Source organism: Manacus candei, unplaced genomic scaffold, assembly GCF_025592945.1.
Source record: "Manacus candei isolate 608988 ecotype Guabito, Panama unplaced genomic scaffold, ASM2559294v1 h1tg000036l, whole genome shotgun sequence".
Classification (NCBI taxonomy): domain Eukaryota; kingdom Metazoa; phylum Chordata; class Aves; order Passeriformes; family Pipridae; genus Manacus; species Manacus candei.
Genome location: NW_026138084.1, coordinates 363055 through 387624, shown reverse-complemented (window position 1 = coordinate 387624; position 24570 = coordinate 363055). Strand labels below are relative to the sequence as shown.

The following is a 24570-nucleotide window of genomic DNA, read 5'->3' as shown; positions in this document are numbered from 1 at the left end:
CCCAGCACCTGCATTTCTGATCCAGCTCTAATAACCAGGCGGTGCCAGGGCCTTCTCATTGCCACAGTAACTCAGCAGCAGAGCCGGAATGGCACTGCTTGACCTCACATGGGCAAGGTCAGCACCCACGCTGGGGGTCATGGTCACACCAAAACCCAGGCCCGTGGAGCAGTGCAGCCACACTGCAGGGAAACTGAGGCACGGTGCTGGCAGCTGCCCCAACTGTGGGATGCTGGGACACAGCTGCACTAAAAATACCCTCCGGCGCGCAGCGGCGGAGCCAGGCAGGTGCGAGGCACCAGCAGAGATGGACAGCTTGGCTGATGGGAGCTGATGCGGCCCCGGGCTCCGGCACCGCTTAATGAGCAGCCGAGGAGGTTTTATTTACAGCCAGTGTTGGTGGCAGGACCTGCGTGGCTGGCCATGGAGTGGGAATGGTGCTGCCCACGGCCACAGACTGGGCATGTTTCAGCATCCCCTGCCCATCCATCCATCCCTAGACCCTGCCCTCGCCCCTTGCCTTGAGCTCTGGACCTGCACCCAAGGGAGTGATGTCCACCACTGCCCCACTTCTCTTTTCCACTGTCTTCTTGTAGGGGAAATTTGCCCCAAAACTGTGGCAGAGAGGATCTCCTCATGAGGACGAGCTCCTCACAGATGTGACGTCTGTCACCACCACCAGCAAAAGGAGCAGAGAGAGCCAGCTCATCAGGCAGTGATCCACGGGGAGTTCAGCTGCTCTCCCCCTCTCTGGACAGCCCCTGGGCATGCCCTGGAGCACCAGCTGCACCATCCCCTGCATGGGCAGTGATGAAGCAATAAAGGTGTTGTTAAATGAGGGTGGTAATGATTCTTGGTCACTAGACAGCAGCCCCAAACTCGGAGCAGTGTGTGCCACGGGGACCCTGTGCAGGCCGTCAGGGTGGGGAGCAGTAGGTGGGCTGGGTGCCACTGTGTCTGCACTGTCATCACCTGTCCTGGCCACCATGGTCCCATGGGCACCTCAATGCCAGGAACACCGTAATCCCATGATCCCAAGAACACCCTGATCCAATGTCCAGGCACCCATCATCTCAGGAGCGTTGTGTTTCCATGGGCACTACAGTCCCATGCTCCATGGAATCCATCATACCGTGATCCCAGGGGCACCGTGACCCATGTGCCAGGTAGTTGCACCCCAGGGACATCATCACCCCATGTCCAGGAGCACAGTGCTCCCCACACTGCCTCACACCCCACAGCCACACTGACCATGAGCTGAATGTGGCTGGGAAGGGGACTTCTAGGAAAAACCTCCCAGACAGCCCAAGCTCAGGGGGCCATGGTGGGACACAGGGCACACAGGGAAGCCCCGGCATGGTGGGCACGGGGAGACAGTGTTGGGGTGGCCACGCCAGCACTGGTGTGCAGGTGCCCTCCCGTGGCTGGCACAGGAACGGTGGGTGGACCCTCACCTGCACCCCCTGCGAGGTGGGTGCCCCCAGAGGTTGGTGGTAGGACCATCCCGTCCCCGGGCAGGGGGAAAAGGGTGCTGCCCACCTGGGCATGGCCCCTTCAAAGACACAGCCCCAGCCAGGGAAAAAATATAATTATGTTTTAATGAGTGATTTGAGCAGCCAACAGGCTGAAAATGCCATGGGAGCCCTGGGAGGGCCAGGCCACCCCACAGCACCCGGCGGGGCTCCACTTGGGCCTCCACGGCACCTGCTACTGTGGGGCTGAGCCCCAAATCCCACAGCACAGCCTCATCACTGTGGGGCTGAGTCCCCCCACACCCAGCCAGCTCAGGACTGAGGCCCCCAGCACCTCATGGCATGGGACCAACTGTGGGGAGCACCCAGCAGGGTCTGGGTGTGAGCCACGGGAGAGCATCCCACAGCACCCATCTGCCTCCCAGCACCCATCCCATAGGGAAGGTGCCCCATAGCATCCGGCTGCATGCTGCATCCCTCCTCAGGGGAGTGTGTCCATGGTGTCTGGGGGTCCAGGAGTCCCTCCAGTGCAGGGCATCCCATCAGCACATGGACGCATTCTCCTCCTCTTCTTCCTCCTCTTCCTCCTCCTCCTCATTATCCCGGTCCTCATTTTCGCTATCAGGCAGCTGCCCCGGTGGGGCAGGAGGAAAGGGGGGGCCCCAATCCAGGCTGGTGTAGGTGACAGCCAGGTTGACGTAGTGCTCACCCTCCAGTGTGGCCAGGACATGCTCCAGCTCTCCCACCAGCCCCGTGAAGGACGGTCTCTCCCCGGGCGCTGGTGCCCAGCAGCTCAGCATCACTCGGTACCTGCCCCGACACCCCAGTCAATGCTGGCAGCCCCCCGGGACAACCCTCACCATCCTGCCCACCCCCAGCCCCACTCACAGCGTGTCAGGGCAGTGGGAGGGCTGTGGCAGGCGTCTCCCCTGCAGCAGGTAGCGGGCCATGTCGTAGGGGTCCACCTCGGGGTACGGCGATGCCCCTCGTGTCAGCAGCTCCCACATGAGCACGCCAAAGGACCACTGCCGAGCAGAGAGCTGCTGTTGAGATGCGGGCGGGATGGGGATGGGGGACAGGGAAAGGCATTGTGCCTACCACATCTGATTTGGTGGTGAATTTTTGGGTCTGGAGGCTCTCCAGTGCCATCCACTTGACGGGCAGCTTGGCGTGCCGGTGCTGCCGGATGCTGTAGTATTCCTTGCCAAACACATCCCGTGCCAGCCCAAAGTCAGCCACCTTCACCGTCAGCGTCTCGTCCAGCCTGGGGGACACCGAGTTGAGCTGGGGACCCCTGGGCACATCCAGACCCACGGGGTGACCCCGTAGTGGGGATCTGGCAGTTACAGTCACACTCACATGCAGTTCCTGGCTGCCAGGTCCCGATGCACAAACTTCTTCTGGGCCAGGTACTCCATGCCCAGGGCTACCTGCAGCCCGAAGCCTATGAGCTCCTTCATTGTGGTGCTCTGTGAGATGGGAGGGGTGAGCAGGGCAACCTTGGCTCCCCACCACCCTCTGCCCCCTGGGGTACCCCCCTACCCTCTCCTTGGCGCGGATGAACTGGCGCAGGTCCCCGTGGCGCATGTAGGGCAGGACGACGAGAGGCAGCCCATGGCGGGGCAGGCACACCCCCAGCAGCGAGAGCACCTGAGGGTGGTGGAAGCTCTTCATGAGGATGCCCTCGCGCAGGAACTCCTCTACCTCCTCCAGGTCCGTGATGCCTGCCGAGAGCTGAGCTGTGGAGCGCTCCGCTGCCGTGCCGCGGGACCGCGCATGGGAGTGGGCGCTACTCACGGTGCAGGGACTTGACGGCGCAGTGGAGGTCTCCCAGCAGTGGGTCTGAGTAGGTGCCATGGTAGACGCTGCCGAAGTGCCCTGCAGGGACAGGTGGCACAAAGCTGGCACCGCACAGAGCCAGCAGGTGATGCCACGGCCAAATCGGGCTGCAGAGTCACCTTTGCCGATGACCCGGTGGCGATGGGTGACAAGCCGCTCCTCGGGAATGAGAATGTCCTTCACCTCCTCCAACAGCTCCGGCCGCAGGTCCTCCAAGCAGCAGGATGTGGCTCTGAGCAGGGGCATGGGGGATCCACCACCTGCTGCACTGGCACCAGCACCAGCACTGGCACTGGTGATTCGTATGCGGGTCCCCACGGGGCTGGGAGAGCCTGCTGTGTTCAGCACTGCCAGGACAGGCAGAGGCAGGGTGAGGGCTGGCAGCACCCAGCACCCATCACCCCACCATCCACCTGCGACACCCACTTACCCAGCACCTCCCTGTAGTCGACGCCGGGGCGCTGGGTGGTGACAGGGGGGTCGCTGCGGCCAGGCTGCACCAGCAGCTCCAGGTTCTCCGTCCCTGTGGGCAGCAGTGGGGTGGGTGGGGGGCAGTGTGGTGGGGGGCTGGGAGGTATCAGTGTGCCCAGCGAGCACGGCACTCACCTCGCCTCTTCCTCCAGCACCAACGGAGCAGCATGGCAGCCAGGATGCAGCAGACCATGAAGGTGATGCCAATGCCCAGGGCCAGGCTGGCAGCCAGATCCAGCGAGGTGGGGGGGGACAGCACCCAGCCCAGCGCCTCGCAGGCACCATTCACACAGATCTGGAGGAGCACGGGCTCAGCAGGGATGGGATGGGGGATGTGGGGGGGTGGTTGCCCATCTAGGGGGTGCCTACCTCCACGGGGGCCCCAGCGGGGGGCAGGTGCAGCTCCCGGGGCAGGCGGCACGTCACCTCGTTGTTCAGGACGTTGGGGTGGCAGTCCCGGCCCCCCACTGTCATGGTGATGTTCATGCAGGTGGCCAAGGCGTTCAGGCCTGCTTGCTGCCCAGACACAGAGCCCTAAGCCTGGGGGTCCTGGCGGTAGGACCCCCTGCCCTGGCTCACCCCACTGCCCCCACGTACGTGCACCTCGATCTCATCATCGCCAGGCTTGAGGCGGAAGCGCCCGCCCTCCTGCTTCAAGGGGAAGATCTTGGGCTGGGAGTGGTAGTGGAGGTGGAAGAGCCAGTGGCCGTCAGCGCCGTCCAGCAGCACGCTCAGGTTCCCCAGCACATCGACCTTGCTCTTGAAGGGGAAGGCTGGACTGCGGCACAGCAGCCGCTCTGGTGCCAGCGGGTCCTCACACTCCTGCAGGCAGGGGGATGCTGGGCACTGGCACAGAATGATGCCCACCAGGGGACTGGGGTGGGCAGGGCAGGGTTAGGGGGTGATGGCCTCCCACCCAGGTGCTTACTGTGGCTTTGGTAATCACACCTCTGGCTTCAAAGCGGATCTTGGCGCGATACACAGAGTCCAGGTGGGTGCCGATGATGGTGAGCATCGAGCCCCTACGACGGGCAGGTATCAGGGCCCCAGGGTGTATATCATCCCCAGGGTGCATGTGGTCCCTGGGGTGCACGTGGTCCCCAAGGTGTGTGTGGTGCCTGGGGTGCATGCGATCCCCAGCAGCTCATCCAGGCCAGCCAGCACAGTGGGAAGCCAGGAATGTCCCCCCACCCAAGGGAAGGGAGCCCTTGGACTTACTCATAGCTGCAGTTGGGGATGATAGCCAACACAGAGGGGTCAGGGCGGTACTGGAATGGCAGCGGGGCTGGGAACACCTCCCCATCGATCCACAGGGCCACCCAGGCTGCACCCAGGCCACTGGCAGCAGGAGCCGTGCATTGAATTGTCCCGTTGTCACTGGGGATGCAGCAACCATGGTTGGGGGGGACAGCAGGACTGCAGGGGTTCCCTGTGCTGGTTCCCATGCCAGGGACCCCACTGTGCTTGCTGGTGGGGGCAGGGCAGGGGCATACCTGGGCTGCCCGGCCAGGGCACACTCAGAGCCATTGACCATCACCCTCCAGCTGCTCCCTGAGGAGAGGTGGGCGCCATGGAGTGAGAGGTGGGTGCCACCCCCCTGGGGGCCAAACGGGGGGTGCAGGGCTCTGACGCGTGGCTCCTGAGCAGAGATGGGGTAAGTGGAATGGGTGGCAGGGTGATCCAAACCCCTCAAACCCTGCCAGGGGGCAGCTGGGGTGACTGCCAGTGCAGGACCATACCACGAAGATGAAGCCACCAAGGGCAGAGGAGCCTTGGACATGGAAGCCAGAGGGTCTGGCGGGCTCCTCCACAGTGAGCACCACGTTGGCTGGGCCCCTCGCTGCTGCCAGCCCCCCGGGCTCCAGCTCACACACCAGCACGTCCACAAACTCCCTGCGGCGGGAGGTGGGCAGGGGTCTGCAGGACAGGGTTGGGGTTCAGGCCCAGGCCAGGGAGCAGCCCCCAAACCCTCTCTGCCACTGTTCCCTCCCAGCACCGGCACACACCTGTAGCTCTTGATCTCCTGTGGCAGCACGGTGCAGCCTCGCTGTCCCACTGTCACCCGGTAGGCAGCGGGGGGGCTGCGGCTGGGGTCGGGGTCCGAGTGGGAGCGGAAGGTCATGCCGCAGAGAGTGACCCGTGTCCGACCCCGCAGCGGGGCGCTCCGGGGGTGGAACTGTGGGAGAAGCACCCATGACACTGAGAGCCCTGACCAGTGATGGTTGCAGGTCCAGAAAGCCCCTTCCCTGAGGGACACAACACCCATCATGGGGAGGGGGTCCCACCACACACCACCCCATTTGCCACCTCCCTCCCCATCCGAGCGCGTGGGAGCTGTGGGCAGCAGGGGGACGGCGGAGCAGACCTACGTCAGTGAGGACGGGTGGGCAGCTGTCCTGGACCCAGGGGCCGGCACACTCGTGGCGGCGCGTGCACCCATCCCCACACCAGCCACAGCCCATGAAGCGCTCGGCACGCAGGCAGCGCTGGCACGTGGAGAAGTGGCGGCAGCCGGGGCCGGTGACATTCAGGCGCCACACCTGGGGATGGAGAGTGGAAGTGAGGGGGGCATGTGGGGCTCAGTGCCTGCCCTATTCCCCCAGCCCCTCACTCACCTTGGTGCCCGCAGCGAAGAACAGCGAGTGGCTCTGTGACCCCATGGCACCCTGCACCGGCCCTGGCTCCCCCAGGGAGAAGTTGGCCATGGTCAGGAGGTAGGAGCTGGAGCGCTGGAGCACTATCTGCAGTGGGGCAGAATGTGGGGCTGAGTGCACCCCACAGCTCACTGGGACCCCCACCCCACCCAGCTCCTCATCTCACCTGGAAGATGCGTCCCTCTGCTGTGCCCAGGTGGGCCACAGTGACATTCCCCAGGGTGGTGACAAAGATGGAGGTGAGGAGGACATGGGCCAGGTGCCCGTTGAACAGGTCCACCTTGTGGGAGGCAGCGGGAACGAGGGTGGGCTGGTCCCAGCAGCTGGTGTTTATCACCGGAGCTGAGAGGTTCACCTACAGCCAAGCACAGGGTGGGTGCCTTGAAACTGGCCCTGGTAACCCGACTTCCCCACACTCTCATAGGTGGGTACCAGCTCCAGCTGTGAGACATTTTGGGGCAGCACCAAACTGCTCAAGTTCCCCTCCAGGCTGGGAAAACTTTGGGGAAAAAAACACATCCGCAGCCACTCCTGCAACCCTCGTGTGGCGTCAGATCCTGTCCTCCCCTCCCACTCCATCTGGATGTGGTTATCGGGTGCCGGCATTATGGGATGCACACCCCAACCCCAGCCCTCCCTGGCCCCTGGAGCTTGGGGGGGGTGTGGGGTTGAAGGAGGACACCAGGAGCCACGGTGTCCCCACTGGACACCTCTGATAAACGGGGTTGGGGTCCCCCCTGGGCTCGCCCTGCTGCAGAGTGAGTCAGCGGCAGTGAGCTGTCTGCTCCGTGTGGGAAGAGGAGGGGATTTGGCTGCACCTTGCCCCGTGCCTGGCTGAGAACACCAAAACTCACATCACGTGCTGGGACGAGGGGGCCCTGCTGGGGCGCCCACCCATTTGTGTCCTGGCCATGCCGGGGCTTGTACCTGGGACACGGTGTTCCTGCCCTGCGGCTGCGGCAGACGAGGAACCCCGGTGACTAATTGCACTTCCGCCTGTGGTTTATTTGCCCAGAGAAGGCGGTGGCTGAGCCCGGGGGACAAGACAGGAGTAGCCAGCACCTCACAGCACCTCACGCGTCCACTCTGGGGACCACCGAGGCCCCGCAGCTTCCCTGTCCGTCCTCCACATAAACAAGCTGGAGAGGTTGGCTGGGATCCAGGGACAGTCACCACGAGGGCTGGAGTCGGTGCTTGTGGGGAGGCCACACCAGGAGAGGGACTGTTAGCCCAGTGCAGGGCATGTAGCAGTGCGCCCATGTGCTGAGATGTGTTTGTGAGGTGGGGAGTTCAACCAGATCCCCACCAGCACCCCGTCTCCTCCTCGGTGCGGCCAGGCCTGCTGGAGCACAAAGGCCCCTGCAATAGGTGGTGGGTGGCTGCTGGGCTGACTCACAGCTGGGTGATGCTGCTCTCCCCCTGCCCTACCCCACCCCACCATCCACCCTGCTCTACCAGCGCTTCCCAGCATGCTGTCCCCATCTCCCCATGTCCCAGACGACCCCCAGGCCCCTCAGGCCGGACGTGGCGCAGGGCAGAGCACTCACGTTGTGTGGGCAGTACTCCACTGGCTGGAAGAAGCTGAGCCCCCGCAGCAGTGGCTGGTGTCCGATGCCACAGCACTTCTCCATGCCCTCCTCCATGGCCTGGTTGAGGAGGCGGATTGGGAAGGCACAGACAGCTGAGTTCTCCCGTGGCACCAGGCTCTCCGGCTGGCTCTCGGCGAAGGCACCGAAGAGCACCGTGTCGGTGTCGTTGATGCCGAGGTCACGGGCCAAGTGGGCACCAGGGCGGGCAGTGTGGGCTGCCTGCAGCACGTTGTAGGCAACATCCCGCTCAGCATCCTCCTCGCCGCTGCGCCGCCGGCGCCGGCGCTTGGACTCGAAGCGGCAGTCGAGGACGAGCTCGCGGTAGCGACGGAGGTCACGCTCGTGGGTGCTGAGCCGTGCCAGGCGTGTGTGGTACACAGTCGAGCCCGGCCGCTCCAGCTGCACCATCAGGAAGTAGACGTGGTCCCCGTCGGCAAAGGAGTGCACATAGTGGATGGTGTAGTTGTCGCGGTATCGCGGCAGCACCGTCAGCCACTGGAAATCACCCGAAAAGCCGTCCAAGGTGCCCTTCAGTCTGCGGACGGACACCGACTGTGGGCTGTACTGGGCTGCCACGCTGCTGTTGATGGTGGAGCCGAGGTAGAAGAAAGAGGCATAGGAGGTGGCCACCACGGTAGCACTGGTCCCCAGGGGGCTGGCCACGCAGTCGGGGCACAATGTGGGGCTGTTGCCCGTGGCCGAGTACAGGCAGTGTGTGGCTGTGATGGCCACCTTACCATCCCGCACCTCCAGCTGGTGCTGGTAGCACAGCCCATGCCGTGCTGTGCCACAGCTGTACAGCCACGGCTCCAGTGGGTCCAGCAGCAGCAGGACATTGTCCGTGTCCTCAGGGCCATCTGTGGTGGCTGGGCACAGGCGACAGATCTCACACTTGGCGCTGCCCACCGGGCCGGTGACAAGGACGGAGAGGAGTTGCATCTCCGCACTGGCCAGCAGGATGCGGTTACGGACGGCCACAAAGACGGCGACCGTACCATCAGAGTCAGCAAAGACAGCAACGTTCTGGATGGGGCTGCCAGCGTCGAGGCCAGGCAGCGTGTAGGGGACAGAGAAGTTCCTGGTGGAGCTGAATGGGATGTAGGGGCACTGCCAGGCACCGGCGCCCAGCGGGACCAGGGCGAGCACCAGCCAGAGGCACACGAGGCACAACAGGCCCATGCTGTGCAGTGCCACCGCTGTGAGGTTATTGATGGTGCTCAGCACCCAGTGGGGTCGGAACACACAGAGGATGGGCCACCATCACATCTGCCAAAATAAAGGAGGAAGGGTTTTACCCACTGCTTTAAGGCAAGGACCCTGGGCACTGCCACAGCTGGGTGTGCTGGTGTCCCCAGGGGCCAGATGATGAGGGGTGCTGCCAGGAGAGGACTGGCCACACCAAACCTCTTCCCAAATATCATGATCGACAGGTGAAGCCAAGCTTCCTGTGGCATGGGGACAAATCCTGCCTTCTGCCACCTCCAGACCCCGCCTGTCATCCTGGGGCACCCCTGCCCTGCAATGACCCCTCCCAGGAACTGGGATGGGTACCCTGCCAGGCCCCCAGGACAGCGACGGGAACCGGGGATCCCCGCGGGACTGGGACAAGGCCCCCGCCAGCCTCCCGAGACAGGGACCCCGACGTACTCCCGGTCTCCACCCCCGGCCCCGCCGCGACTCACCGGGTCCGGAGTCCTCGTTAGGTCCGTCTGCCCCCCCCCCCACGTCCGTGCGGTGCGGTCCGATCCCGAGGTGCCAGGCGGCGTGGGGCTCACCTGGGCGCTGCCGTGCCGTGCCGTGCCAGGGCAGGGCGGGCGGAGCGGAGCGGGGCCGGGATGGAGCAGGCGAGGTGGGACGGGGCGGGGCGAGGCGGGACGGCACAGAGCGGAACGGGGCGGGCGGGTCCTGCCCCCGCCCCGCCGGGGGCTCCCCGAGGGCCGGCACAGCCACGGGCAGCCCGGGGGACGGGGGTGCTCGGGAACACGCAGCTCGGGGTGCCCGCTGAGCACCTCGGGGGGACAGACATGGGTGGGCACGGTGCCAGAGAGCGACACGGATGGGAGCAGAGGCCCTTGACCGGGACAGGGGGCAGGGCTGGCGCGGCGCCTGGGGTGCCCACCGCAGGTCGGGGTGGCCGTCGGATGGCTGGGAGGCGGCTGCCGGCATCCCGGGGCACGGGTGGGGTTGGTACCCTCGGCATGTTGGTACCCTCGCCCACAGATTCCAGCTCCCTTGCCATAGGGACGGTCTACACCCTGACACATGGAATCGAACTTGTCGCTTCCCCAAAGCTCCCGCTCTAGCACCGCGTTTGCTGCTCACTTCCAGGCGAACGGGGCAGCCTTTGCGGGGTGTGGCAGGCTCAGAACCAGGGTTCCAAGCCGGGGAACAAGAGCAGGGCTGAGGCAGCCAAAGTTTTGCGAGGGCAGCCGTGGGGGTTAATTCTGTTGTGCCCACTCTCTTTCTCATGTCCCTTTCCTCCCCGCGGTGGCAGGAAGTGCCAGCACTACACTTCCAGGGATGCAGGAAGATGCTTTATATCCCGGTCCATACGTGGATTTGCCCTCCAAGTGCCCTGCTGCCCTCGGACCCTGGGGCTGCGGATCCCTTTGCACATGGACTTCTCCTTCAGCTGAGCAGGGCGCTGCCTCACGCAGCCGGGGACTTTGGTCCTGAACACTCCGAAAATGAGCCCTCCTGTCCCTGCCACCTGGCCGGCCCCGGCCCTCCCAGGCTCCCGCCCCGCGTTGTGCAAGGCCCGGCAGTTCCGTTGGCCCCGGGCCTTACTCAACAGCTCCTTCCTCCGGCTGCGCCTCTCGGCTCGGTTTCGACATGAGCTGGCCCCGGCCAGCTCAGCCCGGGGATTTCGCCGCTCCCAGTCTCCAGCCAGCGCCGCCTCCTGCCAGCACAGCCCCGGCGGCCTCACGCCGCTCCCGGCCAGCTTTCCTGGCTCCCAGCGGGTCCCCAGGGCTGGACTGAACAGTATCCAATCTTGGACCAAACTTCCCCCTCAGCTTGGTCATCCCCCCACTCGAGCAGACAAAAACGAATGCGACAAGTCTTGACTTAGGGTCCATATAATGTTTATGAGCAAAGACAAGCGATTACACTCTGGCAGGAGGATAAACACAGGAGCAGATCCCTGTGCTAGCCCTGCCGGGTCCTTCTCAGCTCCTTTGCTGTCAGAGTGCCATCCTCAAACACCTGCCCCAGCACTACCCAGACAGCCCCAAAACATGGAGTTCACAGATGCTCAGCCCCACACCAGTGCCTGGGGATGTCTGGGGAGTAGGTGGCCCCTGTGCAGCAAGCTCAGCATAACTGGCTCAAGGGGCTGGGTTTGGGGCAGGTGCTCCTGTGCCAAGGGGAAGACCCTCCTTGGGCTGGGGGGCACCAGGGCCCTGTGCCGGCGGGGTCTCCCAGGGGCTGTGCGTGAGCTGCCCATTTAGGGTTCACTACCCAGAGCCAGCACCATGAGCCCACAAACACCCTGATGGACACCTTGGCACCCCAGATCTCTCTGGAGCTCCTCTGTGTCCTCATGGGGAGGTGGGCAGGACCCTGCTGTCCCAGCTGAGGCAGGCTGACCCACCCTGCCTGCCAGCATCCCCAGGGACATCCTTTTCACAGCCACAGTGGGAAGGGTCAGGGCTCATACAGATGCCAAAGGGGCAAACCTGCAGTGGGACTGCCAGGGACTCCCTGGCACTTGGGAGGTCCAGCTCCCCCAGGGCAGGAAGAGCAGTGTGTGCCCCAGACCAGCCCTGTCCCCTGCCTGGGTAGTGTCACCCACCATCTGCGGGCACAGCAGCACTGGGGTTCCCACCTCTCCCCTGGGGACCCTCACCCTTGGCACAGCCACAGGATGCCAGAGGAGATGGCAGGCACAGGCAGCAGGACCTGGGGGCTCTGCTCCTCTGCTCCCCTCCAGCAACCCAGGGTACCAAGCAGCCCCACTCCAGGGACAGAGCCGGGGGACCACAGAGGAAGGGCAGCCCCCCAGCTGGGGCACTGCCTGCAGCTGAGAAAGTCCTGCTCACCCCTTTCCCTTCCCCCGTGCACCCCATCTCTCTAACATTCGGGTTGGACAGTCCCACAGGGGGGTTTCTCTGTGCTCTGGGATCCCACCATGCCCTCTCCCCCAGACACATGGCCTGGGAATCCCTGGGAATGGGCTCCCCAGCACAGCGGGGGCTCTCTCCCAGCTGGCAGCACGCCCAGGGTGATGCCCATCAGTATGTCTGGGGTGTGAGGATGAAGAGTCGGTCTTCCTCCTTGCGGATCCACTTCATGAGCTTGTTGACAGCACTGATGGCACCGGCCTTGGTCCCCAGGGGACTGTAGCATACATAGAGCTCAAAGGCGTTGGTTACCTGGGAGAAGGAATGGGATACATGCTGGGAACAGGACTGTGCACCACTTGGAGCTGGCATTGCATCTTCCCACCATGGGCTACTGGGAATAGGCACAGGAGTTCCAGTGCAGGGACATGAGGTGGTACCCTAAATGGGTGGCATCTGGTTTGCTCAGAAGTGGGAGGACCAAACCCCGGAGTTTGCACCCAGAGTGGGTTTTCTCCACAGCACTGAGTTCATGACAGCACATAGCACAGCCCTTGGTGCCGAAATTCACCAGCTCCTGCTGCTACCCCTGCCCGTCCCTCCCTCACACTGGGGCAAGCTCACCCCTAAACAGGCTGGAGGCCTCCCTGGGGACCATGGAGCTGGTGCTGTGTCCTGCCACCACCCCCTTTTCCTGCCACACAAGACCAGGAAAGACAGGCTCACCAAAAGCCACTGACAGCCTTACCCACGCCAGGAGGTTCTCTCGGGGGCCCGTGAAGTAGATGTTCTTCAGGGGCCGTGAAGAGTTGTGGGCCCGGCTGTGCAGGTACTGGTAGAGCCCCAAGAGCCTCTCCTTCTCCTCCTCCTGCACGTAGGGAGCCTCAATCTCGGGGCTGCAGGAACACGGCACCCCGTTAGCCCCCCGGAGAAGAGGCTTGGCCCATTCCATACGCCACAGCCTTGGCCTGATGGTTCCCCAGGGCCTCACCTGGTGAAGAGCCCAGAGCTCTTGGACTTGTAGATGAAGTGCCGGAGGTCGGGGATGCCCACCTGGGCGACGCTGTAGAAGGGGGTGCGCAGGGCCTCCTGCAGGGCGTGGTGCACCCCCCGCCGCCGCAGCCGCTCCTGGAAGCGCCGCTTGCAGTCGGACACGGTGAAGAAGTCCTCGCGGTCTGTGGAGACCAGCAGCAGGCACAGGTCCATCTCCTGCTCCAGGTAGGAGATGTGGGCATGGAAGAAGCCACTGGAGTTGAACTTGGGGAGGCAAATAGGAGTCCAGGCTTCACCCTCCCGAAAGGAGGAAGAAGAGCTGATGAGGTTGAAGAGCAAGTGGAGGTCAATGGGGTGGAGGAACTGATCTTTCTTCCTCACGAGAGACACCAGCTGGTTCCCAGAGAGGAGAATGGAGAAGACCAGGCTCTTGGCCTTGGCCTGCTGCAGGCTGCTGCTGACAGCATCCCGGACACTGGCAGCCAGGGGCAGGCAGCGCACGGCGCCCATCAGGAAGCTGGGGTCGTGGGCCATGAGGTCCAGCAGGTTGTCGGTGATGCGCTCGGAGCCGGCCAGGAGCCGGCGCAGGTCATAGTTCTGCTTCTGCTGGAAGATGTGGTTCAGCTGGGTCCAGGTGAGCAGGCTCAGGATCTGATAGTAGATGTAGAGCAGCTCGTGGGCGATCTCCTGCTCCGACTGCCGGGTGCGTGCCACTGCCACCAGCACCAGCGGGCTCCTCCGCACGAACACCACCTTGTAGCCATCTGCTTGGGAGCGAGTCCCCGGGGGTGGGCAGGGACAGACCTGTAAGCCTGGCTTCCCAGGGCTACAGCTCTCCCCCCAGCACCAATGTGCCCCTGGGGACAGCTAACGTGGCCCAGGGCAGCAGGTGCACAGATACGCAGGTCGTGAACCCCCCATCTCATTCCCCCCCCCCAAGGGCTGTACCTGCATGGATGGACCGGATGGCATTTTTCTCAGCCTCCAGGAAGGACACCAGGGCCATCATGACGCCCATGGTGCTGGACAGGGCCTCCTCAGAGCCGTAGCGGGAATACACGGGCTTGCCTGCCTCGCTCAGCACGAAGACGTGCTTGCGGTGCATGCGCCAGGCGTCCATGGTCACGTCCTCCTCCTCCTTCCCCGACAGCACCGAGTCACGGCGGGGGGTCTGCGGGGACTGCTCCAGCTTCCCCTCCTTGCCCGGCCTCATCTCCTCCTCCAGGTCGAGGGCCATGCCTGTGAGCTGCGTGCTCAGCTCGCTGAAGTCCTTGCTGATCTGCTCCATGCTGCTCTGCTCCCCCGGCTCCCCTCGCCGCTCCTCCGGGCTCCGCGCCACGGCCGCCCCGTCCTCGGGGCTCGTCAGGTCCTCGTAGGAGCGGGTGTGCACAAACATGGCTCCCTCCTGGCCCGCCCCTGGAATAACGGGCCATGCAGCATCTGTCCATGTGTCCCCCACGCTGGGCAGAGGATGCAAAAACAACAAGGACCTGCCTCCTCTCCCCATCCCGCAGCACCCTGGGGTGTGGGTCCTGCTCGTGCGGAGTTGCCAGTGGGCCTGTTTCCTCCTGCCTGAGGGGCTGCAGAGGGCCCAGCCCGCATGAGGACCTGCTTTTCCCCCCCTTCTCTTCCCCCGGGTTGAGCTGTGCCCCATACCTGGCTCCGTGCCCTGCGCCAGCCCCGGCGTGGGGCTCTCGGACCGCTCCGTGTGCTGCCCATCTCCTGGTGCCAGGGACCCATTGGGCACTTCCCAGCTCTTCTTCTTGTGGACATCTGCAGCCATTCCTCGGGGCAGGACCTGTATGTGACCCACAGTGTCACCTCTGTGTCCTCTCACCCTCACAGCGGGTCCTGAAATACTCTGCTGTCCAGAAGGACCATGGCAGCACCCGCGGCCTGATCCTGCTGGCTCAGCAGGCAGCACCGAGCCCCGGTGAGACGTCAGGAAAGCTGCTCTAATCCAGCAGGATTTCCTCTCTCACGCAGCCCCAGCTCTTTCCAGTCCCCTGGCCCTGGCACCTTTCATCCAGGCTTGGCCCCAATTTCCCCCGTGAAAGCCGCTCAGCCTCCCCGTGCCGGTCCCGGCAGCGAGGGGGAAGGGACACAGTCCTGGATGGGGCAAGTCCCGCACACCCGCGATCCCAGAGGCCTCATGTTTGCACAGGGCGGGTTTTATGACCCTTCTTGGCCTGGATTAGGTGGCTGCGATGGGACCAGGCTGGTGACACTCCTGCTGAGCCGGCACCGATGGCGTCACCGAGAGCCGGGTGTCCTCTACAGCCCCAGCTCTCCCGGGCAGAGCCGGCTGTGCCTCCAGCCCAGCTCCTTCCTTCCTTCCCCGGGGGAAAACCGGCCCAAAAGCGAGCACAATTGAAAGCAACAGGAGGCAGGCAGGCTGGCTGGGAGCCTGTGCCTCCGAAACTGGCTGGGGGGGAAGTTCATGGAGCGCCGGCTCTGCCCTGTGCTCCAGGACACCTCCTGCTCCCACACCCAGCATCAGGTAACGCTGCACCCGAGGGAGCTCGAGCTCCCCCAAAATCCTGTGATAGCCCTAGAGCAGATTATGGCCCCGTCCTCAACTAGGGGAGCCGGACCCTTTCCCCAAAGCCCTGTGACAGCTCTGGAGGGTGCTGGGGAGCTGGTCAGAGCTCCGTCCTGCCCTGGGGGAGCCTGTGACAGCCCTGGAGGATTCTGGGGAGCACATCAGGGGCCCGTCCTCACCTCTCCCCAACACCCTGCTGACCGTTCCGAGGGCGAGGCTCACCCCAGGACCCTCCCTCGGCCCAGCACGGACCCACCGTGACCCTTCACCCCCCAGCGCTGAGGTGTCACCGCTCCCACAGCCCCGACACGACCCAGGCCCGGGACCCCTCGCAAAGGACAACGCGCGGGGACCCACCTCCGCGGCTCCTCCCAGGGCCGCCCCGCAGCCCCCCGGGCACGGCCTAAGCGGGCCGGAGGAGGGCTCGGAGCCGGCGGCGGGCGGTCGCCTCCCGCCCTACCCCCTGTCCCGGCCCCGACCGCGGCGACACCCCGACCATCGCGGCGACCCGCCGCGCGGCATCATGGGACTTGTAGGCGGTGCGCGCCGAGCGGGATTGTGGGAGTTGTAGTCCGCGCGCCCCGCAGCCGCGACCGAGATTGGGAGGCCGGGACGGGGCGGCAGGGACTACAATTCCCAACATCCCCCTCTAACCCCGCGCTCCGGGAGGGGGTCCGGAAGTTCCGGGCTCTCGCCGTGGCGGCGCCGGGGCCTGTGCGCGGCGGGAGCGGCGGAGCGGGAGCAGGAGGTGAGAGGGGGCTCCCGGGGGATAAAAGGGGCGCCCGGAGTAAAGGGGGGGCTCACTTAGCGTGGTGAGAGGGGCGAGGGGGTCCCGAGAGGCTCCTGGGGTGCGCTTGTCCCGGATAGAGGGGGTGAGGCTCTGGAGTCCGTGAGCATGGCGGGGGGGCTGTTTTGGGGTCACCCGCGGTGCGGGGATGGGCTGGGGCTGGGGGCGGCCCCGCTGCGGGGTCTGGGGCATCAGCTCCTGGCGCTGTGGGCGCGCAGCTGGGCGCTGCAGGCTCGGTGTCCTCATCGGGACCCCACGCCCCTGTGGGATGTGGGTTGTGGGGTTGGGAAGCTCGGCCCCTGGATCTCACATGGGATATCCCACGTGGAAATGTTGGGGCCTGCCGCCTATGTCATTGTCAGCTGTCGTGGTGTTTCTGTGTATCTCGTTGTTGTTCTGAGGCCCTGATCAGAATTAAGGCTTTTTTTTTTTTTTTTTTTTTTTTGCATCGAGGCACTTGTATTTCCATCTCTGAACGCTCGTGGTTGTAAAAAGGATGGACAGAAGTGGGCCGGATTCATGCCGGGATGCGGAAGGAGCTGATGGGGGCTGTGTGTTAGCTGATGTAATCCCCGGGGATGGGCTAAGTGGGATTTTGGGCTGTAAGTAAAGCGGTGTCTGGGAGTGATGGCAGTGACCTCTCGTGCTCTGACTTTTAAAACACTTGGCACCACACGAGTCTAGTGTTGCTGCTGGTGTGTGGCGTTACTTCTGGAAACGCTGGTGGAGGTGGAATCTGCTGTCCTATCCCAGCAGGGATAGGTGTGAGACTCTCCCAGCACTCCCTAGCTGGAAATGTGCTCACTAAGTCCTTTGGGACATGCAAGGTCAGGATAGTAATGGGGACATGTGTATGTTAGAATTTCACCTAATTGTCTCTAATACATGTTTCTAGAAGCATCATACAGCTCAAAAACGTACACTTCCCCTTTTTTCATTAAAATCCTCCAGCCTGACACCCATGAGAGCCAGAATGGTTCCCTCTCCCTTCACTTTCAGATTTCAGTGAAGTGCTTTTAATACTTCCTCTGAATTAGGGACCTCCAACTTTAACATTAGATATAATTGGCTGTCTTAGTTTCTTGCAGTTCCCTCCCAAGGGAAATGTTTTCGTTTGTACCTTCTGCAGTACTTGAATTTCACAGAGGCCTTTTCCTTTCTTCAGCCTCACAAAAACTTTACTGGATGCAGAAGGTTGTTCCACAGCAAATTGCTTCCTCTGTTCTCCTGTGTTGGATTTCCTCTTGGCAAAATCTGTTTGGAGAGAAGCTGTGAATATCAGAGTGTTTTTCTGAAATTAGCAGCGCTTTGAAACCTCACTTTGCCCAATCCATCACCAGTTACCACCCTCATCCCCCCATATATGGAAAATAAGGTGTGAAGTTGGGTATAAGTTGGTGAGGAGATGCTTAAGGGCTGTGCTGGCATTTCATGCTCTGCCCCATGCCAGAAGTTTGTAATTAGTCCTGAGGAAGACAAGTTGCTTAGTCTGGCTCAACTGCACAATTCCTATGTACAATGCCATTATTTTCCCATGGCAGTATGTAAATTGGAATCAGAGATCCAAGAGTTCGCTGTAAGGCTTGGCACATGTAGTTTGGGAAGCGGAATGAGGAATGTTCCCAGAGCTGTCTGGGGGTGTGCTGGGGAGGGCAGGGGCATGGTCCTGGGGAAGTCCTTGGGTGTGATTGCCAGGGAGCATCCGGAGCTCCACTTGACTCTCCTGGGGGAGTTGCAGAACCACCAGTTGTTGGAGGAACTAAAACCACAAAAAAACTTCCCCTCCTTTAGTTGTGCCTTCTATATCTTCAGTGCAGCCAAGGCTTTGCCAGCAGGGAGTAGAGCCAGCTGGGATAGGAGGAGGGAAAGATGATGAATATCTGCCCTCCTGAACAGTTCTGTGTAATTGTAACAGCTCATTATTGTCCTAAAGAGCTGTCAGTCTGGGCTCTTCCCGTGACTGGATCAGGCTGTGTCACTGTGTGAAACTCCCTTGCCATCCCTCAGACAATTGGTTGTGACCAAAGTATGACAGAACTAATGGATGCACAGTTCCCTGTGCACAGGGGTGGATATTTTCTGTGCTTTGCTCTTGTCCTGGCCCCAGCCCCGGGCTCTGTTGGGATGTCCTTGGAAACAGCCTCACTCACACTGACCTGTCTCCCAGCATCTCCCTGCGAGCTGGGAGGTGGGAGCTGAGCTGGCACTTACCTGCCTGTGGCAGAAGGGTGAATCCTCACGGTGTCTCATCACAGTGTGCTTTTTTTGGAGCAGTTGTAGCAGGGCCCACCTTCAGGAGATCTTGGCATCGGTGGAAGCCAGGCTAAGGCCCTTCTGTCCCTGTCCTGCAGCTTGCTGTCACCTTGGTTTGTGGGGCTGTATGGTAAAGCGTATCACTGAAGTGACCCGGGTTAAATATAACTCTCTTCCAAGGGTCATCTGTGGTGCAGACCCAGAAAAGCACAAGCTGGCAAGAACTTACACCCTGTGCATTGCCAAAGGCAGAGCGGGGGGAGCAGATCAGGCTGAGCAGGGAGCCAGTCAGAGCCAGTGTGGCTGCCTGTGTTATTGAACCATGACCTCACACCCGTGGAGGTTGCTGAATGGCTCAGTGGATCTGTGCCAGGCCTGATATCTGTCCAGTGATATTTTTTTTTCCTCCTGTCTGATAATTTCAATATTATGTCTAAACAGTTCCCAGCTGGCAAGGGATTTTATTTTTGTTTTTTTAAGCATCAGTGAGGTTGTTGACTTAATGAGAACTGGAGTGGGGGAGGAAACCCAGAAGGGAAGAACAAGAAACGCCAGGTCTGCGGGCTGCAAAAGTTCACAGATGAAAGGACTGCCTGGTGGCAGCCAGCTGTAGTGGTGACTGCCATAACCATCTCCCTTCACCTGTCCTTGCCGTGAACGGTGTGATCTTGGTTCTTTTACATTCACTTCCAAGTAAGAAAATAGGATAGAACTTATGGAAGAAATCCTTGGGACCAAGGAGGTTGCTATTGCATGGAGAGCCATGTAAAACATGAGCAGACCAGTGCTCTCAGGCTTTAGTGGCCACCTGAATGAACCTGTTCCTTTGGAAATGGTGCTGGGGGGGATGGATCTGCAGTGGTTGCACAGGTTGCCTTCCTCAACCTCCACGCCCTTGGTTCCTGAGGCTTGCCAGGCTCTGCCATCCCTGGCTCCCACATGAGTCTTCTGTGGCAGGTGATGGACCCCGGCAGGAGTGGATATTCCCTCTTGGTGGGGCAGCTCCCTCAGCTCCTTGGCACAGGCTGCCAGCTCCCTGTCTGGGATCACTCCCTGCTGTGAGGTCTGTCATAACCTGCTCTGCCGACCTGCCTCCCGTATGGCAGCGCTGACCTTTGGAAGTGAGAATAAACAGGATGTTTGTGTGCTTTTCTTCTGTGTGAGCTGCTCTAGCCAGGCCTGCTGGTGACTGTCCCTGCTGTCCTCTGTGCCCTGAACCACTGGAGTTAAATAATCCTGCCTTGGAGCCCCAGTTCTCCCAGCCTTGGTCTGGTGGCATGGCAGGCAACCCTCCTGCACCGCCACAGCTGGATGGGCCAGAGCAGGTTTGAGGCTGTCAGGTTACCTTTTCCCTCAGTTTGCTCCATGCTCTGCTGTGGCTCTTTTTTTTCTTTTTTTTTTCTCTTTTGGTTTTTTTTTTTTTTTTGGAAAGACGGAAGTACTTCCTATTTCAAGTCCTGGCTTTGGTTATCGCCAGGAAATCCTCACCTTCTCCGCTGGTGGGAGGAAGTGGATGAAATTTTAGATTTCTGTTGAGGCAAGTGTTATTTGCGTCACTCAGCTCGATGAGGGCAGCGTTGGAGAGCAGTGCCTGTCATGATTTATTGGCAAAGCCTTCTCTGTTATCTACAGACTTCTGAGGGCAGGGTCCCCATGGCAGACCAGTAGTAGCGATCATTTCCTTGAACAGCAAAGAGCTTTTGGCAGAAATAGTTTGGATTAAACATTAATTGCAAACTGTTGTTCGGCTGCGGTCCTTGTTGTTTGTAGATGGTTGGCGTTCTCACATTTCTATCTGCACCCCAAATAGTGTCAGACAGCACAGTATGTTGGAAAGCTCAATGTTAATCAAAGCAGATATCAAATTGTTTGCCCACCATATTGACAGTTTGATTTCAGGAGTTGTTTGACGCTTGCAAATTTGAACGTGGAGAAACGTGACACTTGAATTCATTCATGCCTAAGTGTGGTCTTGTGTATCTGTGGATCCTGATCAGATGTTACACACACCCCTTCTAACCAGCAGTGTTTTTTCTCACGTGATATGTGTTCTTTGCCTTGTAGCTTATTGTCGTGTTGTTTATTCAACAGGTTGTGGCGTCTGGGTGTTTCTAGAGTGAATTAACCATTTCTGGAAACCTACCAGACAAGATCAAAATGTGGGGAGACCATCGACAAGGCAACAGAACGGGGTCTTTTCGGTAAGCACTTGAATGTACAGTTTGTTTCAGCAACATGCTTAAATACAATAAGCCATGGGAACTCTCTGTTTACTATTTTGGTAGAAGTTGTGAGGTCTGTGTGAAGCTAGGTGTGATTGCCAAACAACAGGCCAGTTAATTGACAGTGTAACTTTTTACATTTCTGTGAAGTTTTTAATTTAGTTTTTAAACCAACAACTGCTTTTAATAGTTCTGTTCCTTCTCCACACCACCTTTTCTAGTGATACTTAGTTTAGCTGTTGTGAGCTAAGGTGATGATGTGCCATATGGCTTTTGGTGCTATGTGCTATTGACACCTGTAAGAGAAGAAAATAACTTCAAAAATCCTGGCACTTTCCTTGCACAGGTTATCACACAGGATTTTATGAAAACTTTGAAGAGTTTAATTCTTTCCACGAGTTTAGTAAGTCCATATATCATAGAATCACAGAATAGTTTAGGTTGGAAGGGACCCCAAAGAACATCTCATTCCAACTCCTTGCAGGAACACCTTCCACTAGCCCAGGTTGCTCCCCATCCAACCTGGCCTTGAACACTTCCAGGGATGGGGCAGCCACAACTTCTCTGGGCAACCTGTGTCAGTGCCTCACCATCCTCACAGGGAAGAATCTCTTCCTGATACCTAATGTAAACCTGCTCTCTTTCAGTTTAAACCAATTCCTCCTTGTCCTGTCACTTCCAAAAAGTCTGTATTCCCATACTTCTTTGTAAGGCATTTTTGAGTGTCCCTGGAACTGTTGTAAAGATTCATGTGCAGCTGACCTGCACAGCATGATGTTTGTCTTATTTTGTGTTGCTCTGGTCGTTACTGGCCCCTGTGTTTGCAGGAGGGCTCTGGGTATAAAAATGGAGCCACCAGAACCTAGGATTTTCCTCTATTGTGCATAATTCTTTCATCCTTTGCTTATGTGTGCACCTCAGTTCCTTGAATATCGGCGTGACAAAGGTACTGATCATGCCATACCTTGGGTTTCTGCAATAAGAATACTTCAAATAATTGTCTACTGTAATGTGTTGAGAAAGCTGATGAAAACCGGTGTCCTCCAGAACATGTCCTAGTGGTATTGATGAGGGAGTGATTGTGTCTTGTGATGATATCAATAGTGCTGTTCTGCTGATTTTTAAGTGGATTTTATTGGCATCATGCTTTAATGTGTTGGGTGGGGAATGCTGTCCTTGATCCAAGTTTTAATTACTGTTGTACATGGTGGTGAAATGGACCGTGCAGCTTAGGAAATCTGTGTATGGTTTCATTAATCTTGGTGAGTGATTCTGTAGTGAAGCTTGAAGTATAACATGACTTGCTGTAGTTGCTAAGGAAATGTCCATTGCTTTGGGTAGCATTTGGTGTTATTTTAAAATGTGTTGATACTGTATTATTTTATTTTTTAAAAAATATATTGGAACCTCGCTTAAATGAAAAATCAAGTAGCTCCATCTCAAAAAAAAAAAAAAACCACCAAAAAGCCTCATTGGGTTTTGAAAAACTGTCTTAGGAGGAAACTTCTTCCTTAGTGTTTTTATGCAGATATTGGGAGAGCTCATAGCTCTAGTATTGTGAACTCAGAGTAAGACAGTCTGGAGGCACGAGCTCAGGGACATCTTGGATGTTGATTGTTGGCACAGTCCTGTGAGGCATCCTCAGTGTCTGAACTGGTGGCTTTCAGCAGTTTGCCAGTTTGGACTCCAGCACAAGGAAGCATAAATGAGTCTTTGTAGTATGTCAATAAAGCCTGTTTGGTAACCTCTGCTTTCATGTGCCTCAGGATGACGTGTTAAGTGTAGTTGTTTCCATACTGCCCGGAGAGCTTAAGCTCGTGGGGTTCCTCACACGCCAGCTGCCGGCACCTCGGACAGCTGCAGAGCTGTGTGCAGTGCAGGACTATGTGGATTGCTACCATCATTAACCCATTAATATTGCAGGTATTCCCTGTTGAGTGCTTCTGGAAATTGTGCTGAAATGGGAGCACCCAAGTTTACTTTCTCACATCTGTCGTATGCTGCCTCATCTTAAACTGCCAAACATCAATATCTTCTGCGGATCTTAGACTGTTACACAGCTCTATAAAAGTTTAGAGAAGAATGTGCTGCTGTGTAGATTTCAGACTCTAAGCACGTTATGAATAATACTGTCTTTATTTCTACAGTGGGAGCCAAGAAGAAAGGTTTGCTCCCGGGTGGAACAGGGAATATCCTCCTTCCCTTGATAGTCTTGCTCAAGAAAGACACTCTGGCAACTTCTCTGGCAGAAAATCACTTCCTTTTGATATCCAGGCACTCTCAGGCATCCTCAATCCTCAGTTTGCCAACAGAGAGGAACCTTCTTTCAGCTATGGAGCTAGAGATGGACCACGTAGTGACTTCAGAGGTGGGGAGGGGCACCATGATTTCAGGGGCAGAGATTTCCCACCATCTGACTTCCAGGGCAGAGATGAGTCTCAGATGGATTTCAGAGGTAGGGAACCACCCCCTTCTGAGTATAGGGGCAGGGATATGTACTCTGGAGACTTCCGGGAGAGAGAAGGGCCCCCTATGGACTTCAGGGGTGGGGACATTCCTTCAGGGGACTACAGGAACAGGGAGACGTTCCGTATGAACTACAGGGACAGGGAAGCACATAATATGGATTACAGAGGCAGGGATGAACCTCCATCAGACTTCAGGGGTAGGGGGTCTTATGATCTAGACTTCAGAGGTCGAGATGGGTCTCATTCAGACTTCAGGGCAAGAGACATGTCTGAGTTAGACTACAGGGGCAGAGACCATTCCTATTCAGACTTCAGAAATAGGGATGTACCTGATTTGGACTTCAGGGGTGTGGGCACCTCTGATTTGGACTTCAGAAACAGAAATGCACCGTCGTCAGACTTCAGGAATAGGCACAGGTCCCGGTCTGATCAGGATTTTAGGAGCAGAGATGTGGCTCCTCCCATGGACTTTTCAGATAGGGAAATGCCTCCCATGGATCAAAGCCTTGTAGATTTTAGGCACAACCAATCTACTGTACCTTTAGCGGAAAGAGAGGGCTCTGGTTTAAGCACCAGCAAGAGAGACGAGTCTGCACTTGGTCTAGATAGAACTCCCTTTGGTAGCCAAAAAGGAGAGTTTCAACACTCGGAAGCACCAGCCAGAGAAGAGGAATCACTTGGACTGGGTCTTGAAGATGACACTTCACACAATTTCCAAAATAGCCGTGGACCTCTTCCTACTCTTCAGGACCAAGAGGAGCAACCTCAGACCTTTGCTAACAAGCAGCAACAGCAGCAGCTTTCTGGGGGGGAGCAGCAAAGATCCGATTCTGATCTTGGGTTAAAGGGCGAAGGTGACCTGGATTTCCTTGGAAGGCAAGACACAGATTACCGGAACATGGAGTATCGCGATGTGGATCACCGGCTGCCAGGGAACCAGATGTTTGATTATGAACATGGCAAGTCCTTTTCGGAAGGAAAACCCAGCAAAGATTCTAGGCCCTATAAGAGCCTTCAGGTAGGTGGTTTTGTCCATTGGTGTTTCTGTTAAACGCGTGTTGGCCAAAGAGTGGAAGGAGTTGGGGAGGCGTCTTTGTCCATATCCCACCACTTCAGTTCTATCCTAATTCACCATCCTTCTCCAAAATCACCCTCTGCTCCAGGTTGTTTAGTGGGCACCCTTTCTATCTCAGAAATACTTTCTTCTCAAGAGAAGTGC

The 24570-nt window shown here is 59.0% G+C and overlaps 3 protein-coding genes across 13 annotated transcripts in view; 1 reads left to right on the top strand and 2 right to left on the bottom strand.

Annotated features, from left to right (window-relative positions):
- Positions 1-1611: 1611 nt before the first annotated feature.
- On the bottom strand, positions 1612-9836 carry MST1R (macrophage stimulating 1 receptor). 8 transcript variants are annotated; one of them, XM_051793135.1, is made up of 21 exons: positions 9708-9836; positions 7984-9291; positions 6603-6791; positions 6398-6523; positions 6152-6322; positions 5789-5958; positions 5522-5699; positions 5276-5421; positions 5001-5159; positions 4711-4864; positions 4380-4604; positions 4152-4298; positions 3918-4077; positions 3742-3834; positions 3431-3658; positions 3270-3350; positions 3015-3196; positions 2832-2941; positions 2571-2736; positions 2361-2497; positions 1612-2282 (listed from the first exon to the last, which is right to left on the bottom strand). In XM_051793135.1, the coding sequence occupies exons 2-21, from the start codon at positions 9202-9204 to the stop codon at positions 2015-2017; spliced, it is 4311 nt and encodes a 1436-aa protein (XP_051649095.1). In that variant the 5' UTR covers positions 9205-9291; positions 9708-9836; the 3' UTR covers positions 1612-2014. The 8 variants fall into 8 exon arrangements, 7 of the variants coding, with proteins under 7 accessions (XP_051649095.1, XP_051649096.1, XP_051649094.1 ...); XM_051793136.1 differs by having other exon boundaries at positions 4711-4804; XM_051793134.1 differs by having other exon boundaries at positions 3015-3122; positions 3270-3658.
- Positions 9837-11091: 1255 nt separating this feature from the next.
- MON1A (MON1 homolog A, secretory trafficking associated) lies at positions 11092-16142 on the bottom strand. 2 transcript variants are annotated; one of them, XM_051793405.1, is made up of 6 exons: positions 15979-16142; positions 14736-14877; positions 14028-14495; positions 13078-13843; positions 12835-12982; positions 11092-12398 (listed from the first exon to the last, which is right to left on the bottom strand). In XM_051793405.1, exons 2-6 carry the CDS (start codon positions 14860-14862, stop codon positions 12258-12260), a joined length of 1650 nt encoding a protein of 549 aa, XP_051649365.1. In that variant the 5' UTR covers positions 14863-14877; positions 15979-16142; the 3' UTR covers positions 11092-12257. The 2 variants fall into 2 exon arrangements, with proteins under 2 accessions (XP_051649365.1, XP_051649366.1); XM_051793406.1 differs by lacking the exon at positions 15979-16142 and adding an exon at positions 15099-15117.
- Positions 16143-16275: 133 nt separating this feature from the next.
- RBM6 (RNA binding motif protein 6) overlaps positions 16276-24570 on the top strand; it is a 57322-nt gene continuing 49027 nt past the window's right edge. Inside the window, exons 1-3 of one of the 3 annotated variants that reach the window (XM_051793400.1) lie at positions 16276-16369; positions 20753-20862; positions 23031-24369. In XM_051793400.1, coding sequence (XP_051649360.1) covers positions 20819-20862; positions 23031-24369 — 1383 coding nt within the window. In that variant the 5' untranslated portion in view covers positions 16276-16369; positions 20753-20818. Of the gene's footprint in view, positions 16370-20749; positions 20863-22806; positions 24370-24570 lie in introns of those variants that run through there. The other 2 variants (XM_051793402.1, XM_051793403.1) reach the window with 2 other exon arrangements.

Excerpts from the sequence above, each read along its gene's own strand:
- MST1R (XM_051793129.1), bottom strand. The coding sequence starts at position 9,204 with ATGGGCCTGTTGTGCCTCGTGTGCCTCTGGCTGGTGCTCGCCCTGGTC. Across the intron at positions 5,422-5,521 it reads TTGGTGGCTTCATCTTCGTG|GAGCCACGCGTCAGAGCCCT; the intron begins GTATGGTCCTGC and ends ATCTCTGCTCAG. Across the intron at positions 5,160-5,275 it reads GCCCTGGCCGGGCAGCCCAG|TGACAACGGGACAATTCAAT; the intron begins GTATGCCCCTGC and ends CTGCATCCCCAG.
- MON1A (XM_051793405.1), bottom strand. The coding sequence starts at position 14,862 with ATGGCTGCAGATGTCCACAAGAAGAAGAGCTGGGAAGTGCCCAATGGG. Across the intron at positions 14,496-14,735 it reads GGCGCAGGGCACGGAGCCAG|GGGCGGGCCAGGAGGGAGCC; the intron begins GTATGGGGCACA and ends CCGTTATTCCAG. Across the intron at positions 12,983-13,077 it reads AGCTCTGGGCTCTTCACCAG|CCCCGAGATTGAGGCTCCCT; the intron begins GTGAGGCCCTGG and ends GTGTTCCTGCAG.